The sequence below is a fragment of the Narcine bancroftii genome, chromosome 3 (genome assembly GCF_036971445.1).
Source record: "Narcine bancroftii isolate sNarBan1 chromosome 3, sNarBan1.hap1, whole genome shotgun sequence".
NCBI lineage: Eukaryota > Metazoa > Chordata > Chondrichthyes > Torpediniformes > Narcinidae > Narcine > Narcine bancroftii.
In genome coordinates this window covers 164440887-164461484 of record NC_091471.1, presented here as the reverse complement: position 1 = coordinate 164461484, position 20598 = coordinate 164440887, and the positions used below count along the sequence as shown (strand labels likewise).

The 20598-nt window shown below is 39.9% G+C and overlaps 1 protein-coding gene across 11 annotated transcripts in view; it reads left to right on the top strand.

The window, feature by feature from the left end:
* Positions 1-20598, top strand: part of ccser1 (coiled-coil serine-rich protein 1) — a 1096421-nt gene that overhangs the window by 956116 nt on the left and 119707 nt on the right. Inside the window, exons 12-13 of one of the 11 annotated variants that reach the window (XM_069925704.1) lie at positions 6935-6989; positions 9946-11968. The exons of 7 other annotated variants lie outside the window; for them this stretch is intronic. In XM_069925704.1, coding sequence (XP_069781805.1) covers positions 6935-6989; positions 9946-10043 — 153 coding nt within the window. In that variant the 3' untranslated portion in view covers positions 10044-11968. Of the gene's footprint in view, positions 1-5106; positions 5928-6934; positions 6990-9945; positions 11969-17607; positions 17681-20598 lie in introns of those variants that run through there. 3 more of the 11 variants (XM_069925703.1, XM_069925706.1, XM_069925710.1) reach the window with 3 other exon arrangements.

Genomic DNA, 20598 nt, shown 5'->3' with positions numbered 1-20598 from the left:
AACACAACACTATTACAGCACTAGTGACCTGGATTTGAATCTGGCGCTGTCTGTAAGGAGTTTGCACATTCTCCCCATGTCTGCATGGATTTCCTTCGGGTTCTCTGATTTCCTCCCATACTTCAAAACATACAGGTGAATTGTGGTATATGGGGAGCATGACTTAAGGTTCGGGAGGGTTTACCATATTTTATGTCTAAATTTAATTTAAATTTAAAATTTGTTTAAAGACAGTTTTTTTTTTTCTGCTGTTGCTCTGTTGGAGAGCAAACCCTTCCAGAAGGCTTGGAATTTTATTTGCCCTGTGTGGTTTTATTTTGGTAGAGGTAAGCTTTCATTTCTGAATTTGTACAAAATCAGGCCATTGGGTTGTACAAAGTGTGTTTTGCATATTAGAGATCCAGTGAGCAATGGCGAACTTGGTAAGTGAAATTAATATTGGTTGGAATGGTCATGAACTGTTGAAGAGTGTATAGACTTCAGGTTGATTGCAGAACATGGAACACATTCCATAAAGTTGGAGTCATCAAGTTTCTATCACCAATTATCGTGTTCTTACTGATCTACACTGGCACCTAATGAAACCATACCACATTGAGTGCAAACTGTTAGCTGTTTCCAAATCCCTTCATCGTTTTGGTCCTCTCCACCCTTAACTTTCTCTAGCCTTGTGATGTAATCTCCCTGTGATCATTCTACCTTTTGAGGCCAAGTCTGTAACTATTGAAAAACCCTAAAACTCTGGAATTCTCTCTCTCAATCTCAACCTCTCTCTCACTTCTATCTGTTTAAGACGGTGTTTGTAGACCTTTGGCAAAGTTTTTGTATGTCTTTAATATTACTTTGCTTGATTCTGTGCAAGTTGATTGTTCATAAATGCTTCTGCAAAAATACTTGCCACATTGATGAAGAGTAAATCTTTTAAAAAAAAATTGAACATGGTAATACGCCATAATCCATGCTACCCAATTTACACCCCATTAACCAGTATGTATTTGAATGGTGGGAGGAAACTGGAGACTGTGGAGAAAACCCAAGCAGACACGGGGATATGGTCCAACTAGCTACCCATCCAAGATAATTATGGAATGGCATTAAATACCAGCCTTGCCAAAGCCTAATCTTGCAGGTTAATTTTTCAACTTACACTGGATTCCAACTACTTTGGCCTCAGTTACTTCCACTGTCCTCTGCCCTCCAACAGTGTTCAATTATTGAGACACCAAGTTGTTGGGACACCAATTTACTATGTTGTATTAACAGCACCATTTGGCCAGTAATATTCCTGGGTCAAGGGTACAGGAAATTACTGGTTTTAATCAGATGGCTGAATTGCAGAGTGAGGAATTATCAGTACAGCCAATGGATTTTTCACCTGGATTGTGTTTGGAACACGGGTTTTACTGTTAGTAATAAAATGAAATTAAAATATTGCAGTTAAAGGTTTGATGAGCAACAGCTGCGTGCAAAATGCGCTCACACTCTCTGAGGGCCACATGTTGCTTCCATCTGCAGTTGTTTGAAATGACTCTTGATTTGAGCATGTCAAAGAATTGGCAGGGAGGTTTATTGGTCACAATTGTGCAATCCCGTGGTAACAAGCTTGGCTTGTGGTGTTTGCACTCGATGGATTGATTGTCAAACATATTTCTCTTCTCTTCCTCCACCATAAAGGCTGATTTAAATTGTATTGTGTCCAGCAATAAATATTTTCACAGAACAATAAAAAAAAGACTTGGTTATAATTATCGAGCAGTTCTATAAAGCTATGTAATTCATTCAAGCTGGTGTAGAATTGCAATTCAGTGCAGCAGTTCTACTCAAGACTGCATGAAACTGCAGAGGGTTGTGAACATAGCTCAGGCCATCACAAAAACCCCGCCCCACTCTTCTACACTTCCGTCTGCATGGCAAAGGAAGCAACATTTTAAAAGACTCCTCCCATCCCAGCCACACACTCTTGTTATGAGCCCAGAGGTCCACAAAACCCAGCAGCAGTAGATATTCACCAAGACAAATGGTTACTTAAATAAAAGTTGTTTTTAATTATCTTTAAACATGAAAACCAAATCAAACTTTAACTTATCACTAACTTACTTAACCCCCTTCTAATTCTAAACACACATATATGTAATGTGTGTGTAAGTTCAGAAAAGTTCTTTGGTTCACAGTCCAATCTCACTTCTCATTCATCCAAGTTCACTGGTGGCAGACAATTCTTACACTGTGCACAGAATCTAACGTAAAAGATTCACAAGACTTTGGTTCTTGTCAGTTTTCAGAGAGAGATTTGATGATCTAGGACATCCACAACTGATCCACTCCAGTGTCTTCCTGACGAAACTTGCCCCATCAGGGTTCTCCAGATGATAACCTCTTTCTTTCAGGTCACCACAGAGTTCCTTTTTGTTTTTCTTATTCCAAGTGAAACATTAGACAGCCTGTCCTCTCCTCTTGCATGAACCACAAGGGCTTTGACCAGGTCGTCTTCCAGTTGGGCTTGCCAGCTTATCCTGTTCCAGTCCCAGCTACTTCTGCTGGTTTTAACACTGTACAAGTGATCTCTCTCTCTCTCTCTCTCTCTCTCTCTCTCTTTCCCTCTCCCTCTCCCTCTCTCAGACAGAGAGAAAACCTGTTTGATTCTCTCTGCTTGCAAAACCACATGACCCTCTTACAACAGCAAGCTCTCCTGCAGACAATATGAGGCTCCAACAAGCACTTTCATCTGTTGTCTTTGGTAGACAACAATCCATTAGTGAAGTCTCTTGAGCACTCTTCAAAGCTCTTGCAAAAGGTGTGAGAAGCCATTATGTCTAGCATTAGCAGAGCTCCATATATTTCAAATATAATCTGTTTTAAAGTGCTTGTATGTGACCTACTCTAACAAACCTTTCCCAATTTATCTCCCAAAAATCTTTCTTTATACTCTATCACATTCTTCACCCTCTTCCTGTGTGAGATCAGTCACTACTAGATTCACCAACAGTTTCTTTCCCGCTATATTAAATGATTTTTTCTCGTTTGTATTCACAAGGGAAAGGGACATTAGGCTATATGAGATAAGTGAGGCAAATGGTTTAGTTATGGAGAGGATAAGGATTAGTAAAGTGAGGGTTTTGGAGCTTCTAGGATCAATAAAGGTGGATAAGTCTCCTGGTCCTGATGGGATTTTTCCCAGGATGTTAAGGGAAGTCGGGGAGCAAATAGCGGGGGCACTGACAGTGATTTTTCAAAGATCACTGGAGGAGGGTGTGGTGCCGTGGGATTGGAAGTGCCACGCAAATGTAGTTCCGTTGTTTAAAAAAGGTGCAGGCCAAGTTGGCCATTAAGTTTGACTTTGGTGGTGGGGAAAGTTATGGAAGGTATTCTTCGAGATAGTATATATGCATATCTAGATAGGCAGGGATTGATTAGGGGCACCCAGCATGGGTTTGTAAAGGGAAAGTCACGTTTGATGAACCTTGTTGAGTTTTTTGAGGAGGTGACAAAAAAGTGGATAAAGGTAGAGCGGTTGGTATGATCTATTTGGATTTTAGTAAGGAATTTGATAAGCATGTAAGGTTAATAAGGAAGGTTCAGTCACTAGAGATTAATAGATAGTGACATGGGTTCAGAGATGGCTGGAAGATAGACAGCAGAGAGTCATGGTGGACAACTGTCGGTCAGGATGGAAGCCTGTGACAAGCGGGGTGCCTCAGGGATCGGTGCTGGGTCCCCTGTTGTTTATCATTTATATTATTGATTTGGAGGAGGGTGTGGTTAACTAGGTAAGCAAATATGCAGGTGATGTGAAAATAGGGGGAGTGGTGGATAGTGAGGAAGGTTTTCTTGGATTACAAAAGGATTTGGTTTGTTTGGAAAAGTGGGCTGAAAAATGACTGATGGAATTTAATGTAGACAAGTGCGAGGTGCTGCATTTCAGAAAAAATAACCACAATAGGACATATGCAGTTAAGGGGAGGGCATTGAGGTATGCAGAGGAACATAGGGTCCTGGGGTTTATGGTACAGAGTTCATTGAAGGTGGGTTCCCATGTAGACAGGGTGATTAAGAAGGCATATGGTATTGCTGGCCTTCATAAATCATAGTATAGAGTATAAGAGCTGGGAAGTGATGCTGCAGCTGTTTAATGCATTGGTGAAGCCAGGTTTGGAGTATTGTGTTCAGTTCTGGTCTCCAAATTATAGAAAGGATATAGATAAGGTGGAGAGGGTGCAGAGAAGATTTACAAGGATGTTGCCTGGCTTACAGCATCTAGATTACGGAAAAAGGGGACTTTATTCATTGGAATGTAGATGGCTGAGAGGAGATTTGATAGAGGTATTTAAAATTATGAAGGTAATAGATAGAGTAGATGTAAATAGACTCTCCCCTGAGGACAGGGGAGGTTGGAACAAGAGGGCATAAGTTAAGGGTAAAGGGGCAAAACTTAAGGTGAAATATTAAAGGATGCTTTTTCACTCAGAGTGGTGGCAGAATGGAATGATCTTCCAAAAGAGATGGTTGTGGCAGGATACCTTCTGTCATTTAAGAGAAGGTTGGTTGTGTACATGGATGTGAGGGGTTGGAGGGTTATGGGTGGAGAGCAGGAGGGGGAAGCTAGTGGAGTTGTTCAAGTGAATCGGCGTGGACTTGAAGGGCCGACATGGCCTGTTTCCACGCCGTAAACAGTTATATAGTTATATGTTATATGATGTCACCTACTGAACAAACTTCTTTGTGTGAAATAATGTTGCTTTTGCTTTGTCCTAACTGTTCGCTCCCTTTAATTCTGCACTCTGTTTCTAATTGTTGCAAAATGTGCAGGTTGACTGGTTGGATTGTTTTCAAATTAAATTTTCTCTATAATCTTAGTACATGAGATGATAAACTTGAATACAAATTGATCAATATAAAAACTCTTGGCTTTCATCTCCTTACTTTTATCAAGTAATTTGACATTGAATTCATCATCTGCAATACAGCCTCCTCAATTGTTCCTGCTGTTGTAGGAAGACTGCAGAATTCAGTGCTGTTCAAAACATTCAGTTTTAAATTGTGAATTAAAAAAAAAGATTAATAATTTGCTAATCTTTGAATTGCTTTGGTAATTTTATTTTTTTTTAGATGTACAGCATGGTAACAGGCACATCTGGCCCATGAGCTGTGCCTCCCCAAACACACCAATTATCCTACAGCTCACGTAGGACTTGGAATGGTGGGAAGAAACCATGGCACCTGGAAGAAACCCATGCAGACACTGGGAGAACGTACAAACTCCTTACAGACATTTCTGGATTTGATCCCGGGTTTTTGGCACTGTAAACAGTGTTGGCTAAATTGCGATGTGAACCGTGCTGCCTTACAAAGTGGTTTGCAACATTCAGGTCTGGGGTTCATCAAAATCTATTCAGCATCTTATAGAGGCAGAACCTGTTCTGTGGCTGTCCCAACTCGTGAAATTGAATTACACTGCGCATGTAGCCATCATAAATTAAATTTAAATTTAGAGATACATTGCGATGACAGACCCTTCTGGTCTACAAGCCCATGCTGCTCAAATATCCCAATCGACCTACAAACCCCATACGTTTTTGGACATCCAGACAAACTCTTTGCACGTTCATCCACAGCAAGAATGTGAAACGTGACATTCATGCTGAATATGTGCGATATGGGATTGATTCAGGGGCCAATCAAATGAATGCATCACCTAGTAGTTTCATAAGTTCACAGTCAAGATAACAGTGAGGGATTGGCCACTGAGCATATTGGTCGGGATTTGGTTCATGTTTGTGATCGCCAGCCTCATCCATGCCCTGAACTTTGATGTCAGATTCTTCAGCTGATTAAATTTATAAGCAGTAATTAGTCCCCCAGAGAGAGGAAACATTGCCCTACCCACGGCATCTGACAGTTCATTTAAAAAAAAATGATAAAGAATTAAAATGCAGAACATGACTAATTTGTGTAAATTAATTAAAATATCAAAATTAAATAAAATTATTGTTTTAAATGTTCTTTCCTAATTAGTGGTTAAGATTATGAGGCACATAGATAGCATGGAGAGCCAGCAGCCTTTTCCCAGAGTGGGAGTGGCCAATACGAGAGGACATCTATTTAAGGTGAATGGAGGAAAGTTTAGAGATAGGTTTTGTTTTACACAGATAGTGGTGGATGCCCGGAATGTAGTGCCAGGGATGATAGTGGACGCTGTTTCAATAGGGACATTTAAAAGATTCTTAGATAGGCACAAGGATGTAAGTAAAATGGAGGGCTCTACATGCAAGGGAGAAGGTTTAGTTAGGTCAACATAATGTGTGCTGAAGGACCTGTACTGTGCTGAAATGTTCTCATGCTCTTATGCGGAGCAGTGATCCTATGGAAGCAGATGGGAGCATGCTTGATAAGTGCACGTGTGTGTGAGGGCATGAGTGATTGTGTGTGTGGGTGTGCATGTTCACATGTTTTTGTGTGAGTGTGCTTTCTGAGGTGTGTCTATAGGTCCCTGCATGCTTCTGGTCCCCTCAGATCTCAAGGTCAGAATGTCCCTGTGCTCAGCATTGTATCCAGGGCCTGGGGAAGAACTGGTTCTTTTCAGACACCCATGATGCTCTGTGGCTCTCTGGCAGTTCCCCACATACCCGGTGTCTGATACTCACTGCCTGCTGATGCAATAACATTTTGGCCAAGACTGAAAGAAAATGTCGTGTAACAAACTTCCTGGAGATTCAATGCTGATGGAATTGTTCATCTGATGAAAACAAATATGGTGAAGAAAGATTTAAATTCATATCATGTCTTTTTATATATTTAGCATATCCCAAAGGATTTTGAAGCAATGAATTATCTTTGAAGTGCAGCCCCATAGGTATTATAAGAAACACACATTGTGTACAGGAATATGTCATGAAATTCATTCAACAAATGAATGCGTTTGTTTTCCTTCAAATAGGTTTGGCAGCAAGGTCGAGGAGTAGCGGGAGTTAAAAAATGTCAGATGAACAATTGTAAGTTTTCTTTCTCACAGGCTTAGCAATTAATAAAAGGAAGGTACGCTCTGTAAGAATGGAATGTCCAGACACAGGCCATTTTGGCAAGGTCAAAGTGCAGTTTTTGGTAAACACTGGGCTTAGGTCAAGAGGGTGAGCAACACTCAGGGGAAGGAAGGTGAGATTTTGTTCTTTTCTCAAATCGGCTTGTATATTAAAGGGGCAGTTCTGGCAGTGAGTGGAATACACTCCTCCTGCCTGCTGTGGGAAATCAGGTGACAGTCCCTGATGACTCTGGATAACGAACTGCACCCAGCTGTAGCTCCTCTCAGGCAGCATAGCTCAGATAGAGGCAAAGAGTGCCATAGCAAGGGGTTCTGGAGGGTGGTCAAATCTCACGCTGCAGGCAGCAGGTGATTTTCAATTTGGAGATACAGCACAGTAACAGGCCTTTCCAGCCCATGAGTCCATGCCACACAAATACACCCTTGTAATCATTGAACCTTCTGACCCCCACATGTCTTTTGAATGTGGGAGGAAACTGGACCATCTGAAGGAAACCCACGCAGGTTAGTGAGAGAATGTACAAACACCTAACAGACGGTATGAGATCCGAACCCAGGATGCTGGGAATGTTATAGTGTCACACTACCCAGGGAGCCTAATGTCATTGGGTGAGCACCAGCAAACATTAGAGGGGTTGAAGGTGATTGGGAAACCCTCTTAACACTTTTCCCCTCACTAACAATCTTGTATAAAATTTGGGAGGTAGCCTTTCAGAAGGAAGCAGGAGCAGTAGCCAGGTCTGTGCTACACCAGTGGTTCTGATCCACAGTTAGGGAAGATGAAGACAAGGGGGACTGTAGTGATAGGAGACTCGACAGCTAGGAGTGCATAGACAAGAGAATTCATGGCTGTGGAGACTCTTGTGTGGCCTTGACCAAGCTTGAAGCCCATAGGTGAATGGTCACAGTATTTTCTGTAGGCTGGGAGAGTCTTAAACTAGAGGACATAGATTTAAGGTGAGCGAAGGAAGATTGAAAAGGAACCTGACAAGCAAGTTTTTCAACTAGTGGGTTATGTTTATGCAGAATGAGATGCCAGAAGGAGCTGAAGAGGTACGTGTAATTGCAGTGTTTCAAAGATATTTAGACAAAGACAGGGGAGTTCTGGACAAACAGAACAAACTCAGGTTGTAATTTTGATGGTATGGATAAGTTGGCCCAAATGGCCAATGTTTGTGCATGTAATCCAAGTCTTAACTATTCCAAGCTCTTCATCAAATAGTGGTTGGAATACATTCAATCATGGAAGAGGCATTGTGGATTGTAAATTCAGTGGCATAACCCCCACTCAGTCCCACACTGATTAATCAGCTAGGATTTTCAGCTGGAGTATTTGGAATGGAAATTGAACCAAGAGAAGGACAGATAGATGGTAGATGAGCAGCAATAGCATAGATGTGTGTTTTTTTGCTGCTGTGAATCTTGTGTTCACTTTTATGAAGGAACAAGCTGAACTAATTTCTATTGAACTTTAGGCAAAAGGACATGAGACAAAATCCACCAATGTTGTAATTTTTAATTCAGAGATACAACACAATAATAGGCCCTTCTGACCCGGGAGCCTGTGCCGCCAAATACATCCATGTGACCAATTAACCCACTAACCCTGTGTGATAGTACAGATTCTATCACCAATGTGTATATGTACAGATTGTAGTGTAGGATTATTGTGATTGGCTGAGAGTGTAGCCACACCTACTGGCAGGTCTTAAAAGGGTTGCTCCTAGCCAGACCAGGTCATTCTGGACTGGTCGACCTACATGTGATATGCTCCAGTCTTCTAGTTAATAAAAGCCTTGGTTAGGATCAACAAGTCTTTGGTTCTTTCGACGCACTCTACACCCTGTACATCTTTGGAGTGTGGGAGGAAATTGGAGCTTCTAAAGGAAACCCATGAGGTCATGGAGAGAATATACAAGGTCATAATAAACAGCGGCAGAGCTGAGTCCGAGTTTTGGCATTGTAATATCATTGCTCTGTTTTGAACCAGACTTTATGCACATTTGAGTCCAACAGAAGAAATCCAATTTACACCCAGTTCTAATTGTTATAATCTAAAATCTAAAGTATAGTTAAACAGTCCTGACTAGAGCTGTACATGTTTTCTTTCAGCAATGGCTTAGAATTAAGACTCCTACACTATTATGTGGAATATAATTAGATGAGAAAAATCTCTCTGCCTGACGAAGTCTACCTTTGGCTGTTCAAGATTAGTTTTACAATTGTGCTTTTAAAAAGACACTAATTGTTAAATCACGTCGTGGATTAGTTGCTGTTCTGGGTTCAATCAGGGTGATTTGTGAACCTAAAGACTTGCACAATTATATTCCTTTGGGAAATTGACTGAGAATTTTTTTTTGCCAGTGGAAAAACAAGGAATAGTTGGAAGAATTGGCCATCTGGCCCTTCTTGCTTGCTCTGCCGTTCAATAAGGTCATAGCTGATTTGGCTGTGGACTCCGTTTCACCTGCCTGCCTTTTCCCAGTTACCATTAATTCCCCTGCTATGCAAGAGGTAGTAAAGGCCCCATCCCAGTCCCTTATTAGCTAAGGGGAAGGCATGATTGTATGGATTTAATTTAACTGGTATTTTATCTGAAGCTTAATACATGCAATGATTTCATGAATATGCATCACTTAGATGTCGATATTTGATGTGGTTTTATTTGCAACTTGAGAGAAAAACTTTGGAATAACTCAGAAGTTTAAGTCATGAAGGTCAACATAAGTTCAGGTACAGCACAGAGATGGACAATATTTGCAGTGGATGTAGAAAAAAAAAGGTTAGCTTAATTGAGTAATGAAACCTATTGGTGTTCAATGTTAAGATGACAATTCTCAATGTGCTATCTTCCAGGTGTGAGGACACCATTTTTCCCAATTACATTCTGAATTATTTTTTTCCCCCAGATGCTCAAAATGGAAAGCATGTGGAGCTTGGCCCAAAAATACAACCCAGGTTCATTGGCTTTCACACACCTCAGAGATGTACAATGCCTAAATGTTAGTGACTTCCCCAACGCACAGACATTTTTAGCATGACATACAGTGTTCATCATATTTAGAAAAGAAAGAAAGCTCACCTCTAGACTCTGAATTGCCATAAATCCTGCATTGAAGAACATAGCAGTGGATTATAGCTGCCAAGTCTGATACACGCTGGTGGACCCTTTATGGGTAAAACAAGGTTATAATGCAAAATAAGTCTTCAATTTGAACAATTTACCCTGTGACACTCAGGGCATTCAGTAAAATCAGACCAAAAAGGCCTACTTGCCAGTTACAAAGGGATGTTTTCAGATATGATCTCTCAAGTCCTCTGGTCTACCCCACATACTGATAGAAATTTTGTGGAGCTACGCATCATCCCCAATCCTTGCCTTGAACTTTTCTCATCTCAGGACAACAATCTAATCATGATTATCCATGCTCACATAACTAATCCTGTTTGATGATGCCCCTGTGAAGCACCTTGGGATATTTTGTTCCATTCAAGATGCTATAAAATTGTTTTATTTTTCTTGTGTACGGAATAATACTTTAAGAATCAATTCAATCAATAAACTGAATGCCTCTGTGAAGAATCTTCAAGCCTCTCTGGATGCTTGAGTTAAGTTGTAAAATGTTGTAATTAATTTATCATCTTGTGAAAGTTAGACGCCGAAGCTAACCTATTGCTACTTGCTCAAGATACAAAGGCAGACTGACATGAGAAATGGAAAGAGGCAGAAGATGTATAATTTCAAGTGAAGTTGGAAAATAAATCCTTTTCTCTGAGTAATTGTTTAAAAAACATTTTCTAACTGTAGCGATGGCTTGTATGAGTTAAAATAGATATTTTTGAATTTCCAATCTTGCCAGATTGCAATGATATAGTTTGATTTCATTCTATTATATGTAAAATGAATGTAGAGTACAGAGAGAAGAAGGGAATTATGAAGGATCCTTTGTCCATTCTATCATATGACACATCATTCCTTCAGAAAAACTACAATGGATACTATAAACAGCCAAAATACTGCCATTGAAAGTGATGCTCAGGTATCGAAAAATAAGAAATAAAAGCAGAGGTGTCACTGAATTATTACTACCAGTACACAGGTTTTCTTTGCAGGAGAACTGTGATTTCACAAGTCACCTCCAGACTCTGAATTGCCAAAAATCCTGCATTGAAGAACATAGCAGTGGATTATAGCTGCCAAGTCTGATACACGCTGGTGGACCCTTTATGGGTAAAACAAGGTTCTAATGCAAAATAAGTCTTCAGTTTGAACAATTTACCCTGTGACGCTCAGGGCATTCAATAAAATCAGACCAAAAAGGCCTACGCCTGTTACAAAGGGACATTTTCAGACATGATCTCTCAAGTCCTCTGATCTACCCCACATATTGATAGAAACTTTGTGGAGCTACACATCATCCCCAATCCTTGCCTTGAACTTTTCCCATCTCAGGACAACAATCTCATCATGACTAAGCTTGTGTCTTGTCTGAAAGATCTCAATTATGTTGAGAGAGCCAGGTTTGTTCTCTTTCATTGAAGGGGAAAGGAAGATTTAAGAGATTTTTTTTAAATCAGAAGAAATTCTGATTGGGTTAAAAAGGAGAAACCTATTTTTCCATGACTTAGAAAATTATTAACAGAAGTGTGCAGGCAGAAGAGATTTTATTCATTTTGGCATTATGTTCAGGGCAGATATGACAGCTGCACTGTCGTATGTTCCAAGTAAAAGAGTTTTAAAAAATTGACCAAGAAACCAGAGTAAAAGTCAAAGTAGAAGCAAGGACTGGTGAGACGAGAACTACGGGACACAGGCTCAAGATATCGGGGAAAACTCAGGAGGAGATTTGGTCAAAATTAAGTTATGAAAGTGTTATGAATAAATGTTAGATATCAAATGGTTCAATATAATTTTCTTCATCAATTGTATTATACGCCACATAAATTAAATGGACTTGAAATTAATTATTCAAATCCGTGTTTTCGATGTGTGTAAGAAATAGGGACTTTTTGGATTCGATGTGGTCTTGTGAAAAAGTGGAAAGGTTTTGGAATGAACTGAATTTATTTTTGGGGCAAATTATGAAAATAAAGATATCAAAGTATCCAAGAATATTTTCTACTTGGAGATATTTATGAAAAGGATATAAAATTGAAATTAGACAAATACCAAGAAATGTTTTTAAGTCTTGCAATAGGAACCACAAAGAAATGTATAGAGATATCATGGAAAGATTATCGAGAAGTGTTATTAAGTAGATGGTATAATGAGATGCAAAATTGTATACCTTTGGAAAAAATTGCATATAGTTTAAGAAATTGAGTTGAAAATTTTTATAGTATTTGGAAGCCATATATGGATTTTATGGATAATTTTCCATCCACCTCTTCTATCTTATCCCTTCCTCTTAATTAGTAATTTTAAATAACAATTAATGATTGTATATGGTAATATTATATTATTTATTTCCTTTTCTTACTTTTGGGTGGGGGGGATTGGGAGAAAAATATTGTTTTTTTTGTATCACTGGCTGTGGATATTTGATTAATGTTTTATTTATTTTTTATCCTGTAATGATGCAACAATTTTTTTTTTAAAAGATACAAGGCAGTGGATTTAAGACAGAGATGAGGAAAAACTGCTCAGGACAAAGAATATTACAGCACACTACAGGTTCTTCAGCCCAAGTTGTGCCAACATATAGAAACCTATTCAACAATCTAACTCTTTCTTACCTTGCACTATTTGGTGTGTTTATATTTAAAAAAAAACTTACTCCTGCCATCACCCCTAAACTTTCCTCTCTTTACCTTATACCAAGGCCCTCTGGTATTTGCTATCGTTATCTTGGGAGAAAAATGTTGGCTCTTCGTCCTATCTATGCCATTCATAATCTTGAAGACAAAATTCTTTTCTCTGCCCAATGAAGGAGCAGAGGCTACCATCATTTAATATATTTAGCACACACTTAGATTTTTGAATTGCAGAGGAGATGAGGGATATGGAGAATGGACAAGTAAGTAGAGCTTAGCCCATGACCAGATTAGCCATAATCATAATGAATGGCAGAGCAGGCTTGATGGGCTAGTTGGTCTACTCTTGTTCCTATTTCTGATATTCTTATGAATAACAGAGAAGCATGGATCTGCAGCACAGAAACAGGTGATTCAGCCATCTAGTTTGTGCCAAACTACATATTCTGCCAAGTTCATCTGCAGACCAGGCAATCATCTACTCATATCTATCTCACAGTGATGACATTTATTCTGCTCGTATTCCCATCTACTCCTCCCAGATTCTTCCATTCACTTAAATGTCAAGAGCAATATACATTCCCAATTGACCTGCCAACCTGTGCATTTTTCGGATGTGGGAGAAAACTGGAACATCTGGGGAAAGGCCTCAGAGTCACAGTGAGAAGGTGCAAACTCCCTGTAGATGGCAGAGGAGGTAGGACCTAACCAGGATGGCTGGTTCTATGAGGCAGTTATGCTATTCTATGTATAGGGATCATTTACTGCATCCAGTGCTTCTGTTGTGGCCTCCTCTACACCAGAGAGACTGGATGCAAAGTGGGAGATCTTCAGTGAGTTCTTTAACTCTGACTGCTACAATAGTGACGATCTCCCCGTGGCTATCCATTTGAATTTCACACCCCATTCCCACACCAACATGTCTGTCCATGGCTTCATGCACTGCCAAACTGAGGCTACCCATAAATTGGAGGAACAACACCTTATATTTCATCTGGGTACTCACCAAGCAGACACTTTAACATCAACCTCCGGTTTCTGTTGATAAATACTTGAAGAAGATAAACTTTGCAAGGTTTTGAGAAACAAGGCAGAAAGAGCATGAGTTCATTTGCATAATGAGCACCATTATGATGGGTATGCTGGTGGATCAGTGGTAAATTACCAGAGGAGTTGACCGGAGTTTGGGCAAGCAATCCAGAGGACTGAGTTCAAATTCCACCACCACAGCTGTGAAATATAAATTCAAGTCATGAATGACTGGACAGGATGGAACAAGTCTTTTGGCCCAATTAGTCAATGCAAACCAATGGGCATTAATCCCATCTTTCAGCATTTGGTCTGTAACTCCCACTGCTAAGCTATGCAAGTGCTCATCTAGATACTTAAATGTTCCCAGTGATCCAGCTTCAAATCCTCTCACAGGCAGTACATGGAAAGAATTGCCATTCTCTGCATGAAAAAGCTCACCCTTTGATCCCCTTTAATTCTCTCCTAATCTATCTTAAATCTATGTCCTATTTTATGGTGCCATGCTTATCTCTACCTCTGCTGGTAACAGTTAGTGCAATGCTGTTACAGCACGAAACTGGGTTTGAATCTGCTTCTGTGGGCATGGAGTTTGGACATTCTCCCCATGACCATATTGGATTCCTCCAGGTGCTCTAGTTTCTTCCCACATTTCAAAGACCTCCAGGGTTCCTGAGTTAATTAGTCATATTTTGCATAGACCAGTGGGCTGGAAGGGCCTGTTACCATGCTGCATCTCAAAATTAATTTATGTATGATTTAAAACAGCAATCTCTGTAATGGTAACTTCAAATCTACTGGATTGTGTTAGGCAGCATGGTTGGTGTAGCAGTTAGCACAATGCCTTCACAGCACCAGCAAATGGGACTAGGGTTCGAATCCTGTGCAGTCTGTAAGGAGTTTGTGCGTTCTTCCCGTGTCTACGTGGGTTTTCTCCAGGGACTCCAGTTTCATCCCACGGTTGTAGGTAAATTGGGCGGCACAGGCCGAAATGGCCTGTTACCATGCTGTATATCTAAATATTACATGGTTCATATTTCCTTTGGAAAAGGAAATTCACCATCCTTACCCAATTCAACCTGAACGTGACTCAAGAGCCAGCAATATTTTTGACTGTAATAAGTCTTGCAGACCATTAAATCAGAATCAGAATGTATTGTGAACATGTCACAAAATTTGTTCTTTTGTGGCAGCATCACAGGGCAAATGTTTATTTAAAAAAAAGACCCACCTTACAAAATAAATAAAAATAGTACAAGAAAAAGTCAATAATAAGGCAGTGTCTCAGGATCATTGTTCACTCAGGAATCTGATAGCAGAGGGAAAAAACATGTCCTTGAGGATAGAGGCTGCTTTTGTGGATGTCCTCAATAGAATGGACTAGTGCCTGTGATGTGGCAGACCAAGTTAAAATCCTCTGGAGTTTTTTCTTGTCCCGATTGTTGGATACTCCATACCAGACAGTGATGCAACCAGCCAGAATGCTCTACATGGTACACCTGTAGAAGTTTTCAAGAGTCTTTGGTGACGCACCGAATCTCCTCAAAAGTATAGCTGCTGATGAGCCTTCTTCATGATCACATTGACATGGAGGCTCCAGGACAGATCCTTGGAGATGTTAACCAGCAGGAATTTTAAATTCTTTACCATCTTCACCACTGAGCCTTCGACGTGAACTGGTTTGTGTTCTTCTGAAGCCTAAAATCTTCTTGTCTTTGCTAACTTTGAGTGCAAGGTTGTTGGTGTGACCCCACTCATCTTGCTCAACCCTAATAACTCAAGCAAAAAAAAATGTTGATCCAATACTTGGATCCTGAAAAATAAAATATACTGGCAAGGTTTCTAATCACCCACTCCACCAAGAATGACCCATCTTTCTGCTCCTACCCCCCTTTGTTTCTCTCTCTCTCTCTCTCTCTCTCTCTCTCTCTCTCTCTCTCTCTTCCCTCCCCCCCCTTCAGCATGACCAATCCTCTGCTTCTCTTCACCATGTTTCACATCTATCTGGTCCCCCCATCCCACGGGGTGCCCCTATCCTATTTACACCAAGTTCTCTGTGACATTGATCCAGCCTTGATTAAAAAGAATTCACCTCGAAACATTGACCACTGTTTCTCTCCCACTGATGCTGCTTGACCTGCTGAGTTTCTCCAGCAGAGTATGTTTAGCTGCAGATTCCAACAGTCTCCTGTGTGTCTCCAGTAAAACATTTCCTTCTGTTTCCATACAATTCTATGTACTGCATGTGTTCAAACATTTCCAGAGTTAAACAGCAGAAAACAGATTTGATCTATCCCGATTGGCTTCTGAAATTTGCTTTAATGGTTTCAACTGGCACGGGCAAAAAAAGTGTTTAATTCGGTGATATGCAATTGACAATGGACACAAGGCAAAAGTAATTATTTTGGACTCACCTTAGATCATGTCAGAGATTCGAATGGACATGCTGTAGTGAAAAGAAAAATTAAGTTCACTCATTCATTTTAAAGGTCATAGGTAAGGTCACTGTTAAACCTACGTTAAAAGCAGTCAGGAATTCATAGCTCAACCTGGTGTTTACGTACTTCCCACAGCAAAGAAGGAGGCCATTCAGCACATTGAGTCCGTGCAAAACAATCCTGTCAGTAACATTTCCCCTCATCAGATTTCCATGCAGCCTTGCAAATTATTGCCTTTCACAATCCCACTGCCTGTGTTTATTTTCAGGAAACAGCAATTTTGCAGTAGCCGATTCATCCTCCAGCTAGATTTGGGTGCACCTGGTCACAGGGAGAAATCACCCCAAACAATCAGGGTCAGAACTAGGCCTGGAACCCCGGAGCTCTGAAGTGGCAGAATGAACCGTTGTGATAGTGTTTGATCCATTTCAGTTTGTATTCATTGGCGTGTGAGCTTTCTTCCTTGTCCTAATGAAGGGCTTAATGCCTGATAAAGGTGCTGCCAGGTTTGTCTAAATATCACCCAAGGCAGGGTTTAGAAAACTTACTGACACGTTGTACATGTTAGAAATAAATGACAGCAAACCCTAGGGTCAGTGTCACCCACAGCTGACATCTTCTTGCATTGTGTGAAGTTGAGGCTGTCAGACCCTGTGTGTTTGCAACTGAGGTCTCCAAGGACAGACGTAATAAAAAGTATTCCACTCAGACGTGGTAATTATACACTGTAATCCAAATGGTTATCTGAATTATTTGTCAAAAAAAACTGAATACACTGCAATTAACTGTTTGAAGTCAAGACACGTAAAAATCTAAGCTGATCTAATTTTGCACCTTTCATTATGAGTGTGAATATGTTCAACAAAAGACCTTCCTCTAAAACCCATTGGAAGCATTGCGAACTCAATGTTTGAAGTAATTATCTTCCCTCTTGCACTAAATAAACATGGATTGAAATGAGGACATTTTTCATTTTACCGTACTCAGAACAGAGGTTTGATACACATCTGAGCTGTAAATAAAAGTAGATACTATTCATCAACACAGTTGTACTTGCATTGTGATATCAGTAAAATACGTATATGATTACCAATTGTTGCTGGTGTAGATGATAAATACACAGTACATCAATTCACGCAGGTAGATCTCAATTTCCCAAGTACAGTTTATTGATTTCCTTGGAACTAAATTTCAGAGTTGGAAAACACAGGAGGAAACCAAATTTGATGTTTTATACCTATGTTCTTTCATCAATACAAGGACATTTTTGATGAAATGTTGTCAGGCCAAAATTCTAACTCTGTTCCTCTCTCCATAGATGCTGTCTGACTCACTGTGCTTTCTTTTCAGTTGAGAATCCTTTCTCTTCAAACCATGAGTAGAAAAACAACAGAGATTTGGAAAATTTCAAAATTATTGAAAGGTCTGTTTCAAGTGGTATATTTCTGTCCCAGGTCAGATAGATGGAAGCAACCCCATTAATTGTTGTCCAGTAAAACAGCATCTAGCTGGAAAAGGTGCAGCGAGGATGTTACTAGGACTGGAGGGTTTGAGTTATAAGGCAAGGCTGGATAGGCCAGAACTTTTTTTTAACCCTTGTTGGGTATGAGGCAGAGTGGTGACCTTGTAGAGCAGCTGGAGGAAGAGATTGACATGAGTACAATTGTAATCCTTAAAAGGAATCTGAACTGGTACATGGACAGGAAAGGTTTGGAGGAACAGGGGCAAAATACAGCCAAATGGGACCAACTCAGGGAGGCAATTTGGTCAGCATGGATGAGTTGGGCTGAAGGGTCTGTTTCAATGCTGCATATATCTATGGCTCAATTAAATAAAAGCAAAAATTGCTGGAAACTCTGAGGATAGGAAGCATCCATGGACAAAGAAACCAAGTTAATGTTTCAGGTCAGAAGCCTTGAAATGTTAATTCTACTCTCTCTAAAGATTCTGCTTGACTTGTTGAGAGTTCCCGGGTTTTCCTGAATTTATTTCAGAATTTCACCACCTACAGGGCTTTAATCTTCAGCTATCCAGTGTTTTTTAATGGAAATTCCCTTGAGCAATCATCGTGGAGGTAGGGATGACCTGCTTGTGATGTCCCTTCTCCGTAACACTTGTCATTTGTGACCTTAGCCGAAAGAGTAAGAAATACAAACTCCATTATCGAGAGTATGCATCACTGTTTGGAAGTGTTCCCAATCAGCTGGATTAAATCACGGCCTTGTTTGCTCATCTCGGAAACAAATCTTCCCCTCATTGGCTCTGCTTAACATTCCACTCCCTTGGGAAAGTTGCCAACATATAAAAAGACAGTCTCTTCTCCCCTTTTGTACTGGGCAGAGGTTCCATGAGTTTTCAATCACAAACCTCCAACTTCAAGGTCAGCGACCTTTCCACTGTTCAAGATTTAAAATTCAATTTATTGTCATCAATGGATGATGAACTTGCACTATTTTTATTGTACTTTTTTTCCTCTGTGACACCATAGCCCCTCTTTGACATACTGCATTTTTATTTCATCTTTGCATGACTGCAAGTGTGGAATCACTTGCCTGGATAGTATTGCAAAGCAAAGCTTTTCACTGCAGGTTGTGCAGTAATAAAATATAAATTTAAGGTATTGTGTGACAGTGAGTCAAAGAACGCAGGGTATAGTGTTATCAGGACAAAGTGCAGGATGAAGAGATAAGTACAGCTAAACAGTCCAGGGCATCATCTTGTATCAATGAGTGATCCAGCTAAGAGTTTGAAACAGCACAGTAACAAAAAATGTCTTTAAATCCAAGAACTGCATTCTTTGTGGTGCCATTGTTATCTTTCACATTGGACATTAGATGGAGACCCCATCTTTGGACATTAAAGATCCCATAACATCAATACACATAACAATAAATAGTTTAATTCAATTCACTCAGGGACATGGGAAATATCTCTCCGGGCACCACTTTGAAGAAGAGGATGTGTGCTTACCCCCAGTGCTCTCTCCTAATTAATATTGCATAAATAAAACACACTCTTCATGGTGAAGTTGAATAAGACAGTGATGAGGCCAAATTTGGAGAATTGTGTACAGTTTTGGTCACCTAACTACAGGAAGGATATCAATAAGATTGCAAGATGCAGAGGAGGTTTACTATGATGTTGCTAGGACTTGCAGGGAAAGGTTAAACAGGTTAGAACTTTATTCCCTGGTGCACAGAAGGATGAGAGGAGATCTGATAGAGGTATACACAATTATGGGTTTAATAGAGCAAGTGCAAGCAGGCTATTTTCCACTGAGGTTAAGTGATATAAAAACAAAAGGACATGATTTAAGGGTGAAAGAGAAGAAGTTTAAAGAGAAGATTAGGGGGTGCGTTTTCTCACACAGAGTGCTGAGATTATGGAATGATCTGGCAGCTAAATTCGTAACTGCAGTTTCAATTTTGACATGCAAGAAAAATTTGGACAGATACCTGGATGGGAGGTGAATGGAGACATATGGTCTGGGTGTATGTCAGTGGAACTAGGCAGAATAATAGTTCAGCACAGACTAGAGAGGCCAAACGGCATGTTTCTGTGTTGTAGTGTTCTAAGGCTCTATGGCATGGCCATTAACATTATCATGCTCTGAGCAAACTGACTGGCATTCATTAAATTATGCTTCAATATGTTCCTCATGGATTGTGAAATGCTTTAGAACAATTTGAAGTGGTAGACATACAAGATGAATACAAGTAACTGTATATAACATGTTTCATGGAACTTCTGGCTTTCTGGTAAAATGTCTTGAGAGCAAAATATAAAAAGGATAAAGCTTCACATGACATCTCTGCTATTTGCAATGGTGAAATAAAATTTTGACTTAAAAATTCAATAATGAACACAACATAAAAAGATTGAAAATCAGTACAGATTAAACTTTGGACCCCTTGGGAGAAGTGATAAAATTACATTAGGACATATTCTTTACAAGTTTAAGAAAAAAGCAAGCTATAGAAGGAACAACAAAAATAAACTGCTGGAGGAACTCAACAGATTGAGCAAAATCTAGAGGGGGAAGAAATTATTTCAGTTCAAAACCCTTGCTTAGTCTCAATGAAAGCTTTCAAGCTTTAGACCCAAAATATCAGCAATTCTTTTCCCCACACTGATGCTGTTTGACCTGTTGAATACCTCCAGTAGTTTGTTTTTGTTTCCAATTCATGCTCTTCTGTCTCCAAGGACCAGAAGGAGTTGGCAAGACATCTCCTTTGTTCTGATCTTCCATTCAATGTTCATACCAAACTCTTAACCATGTTCTGCATGATCACTCTGCATCTTGATTCCATTAATGCACAAAATTCTATTAGAATTAATCAT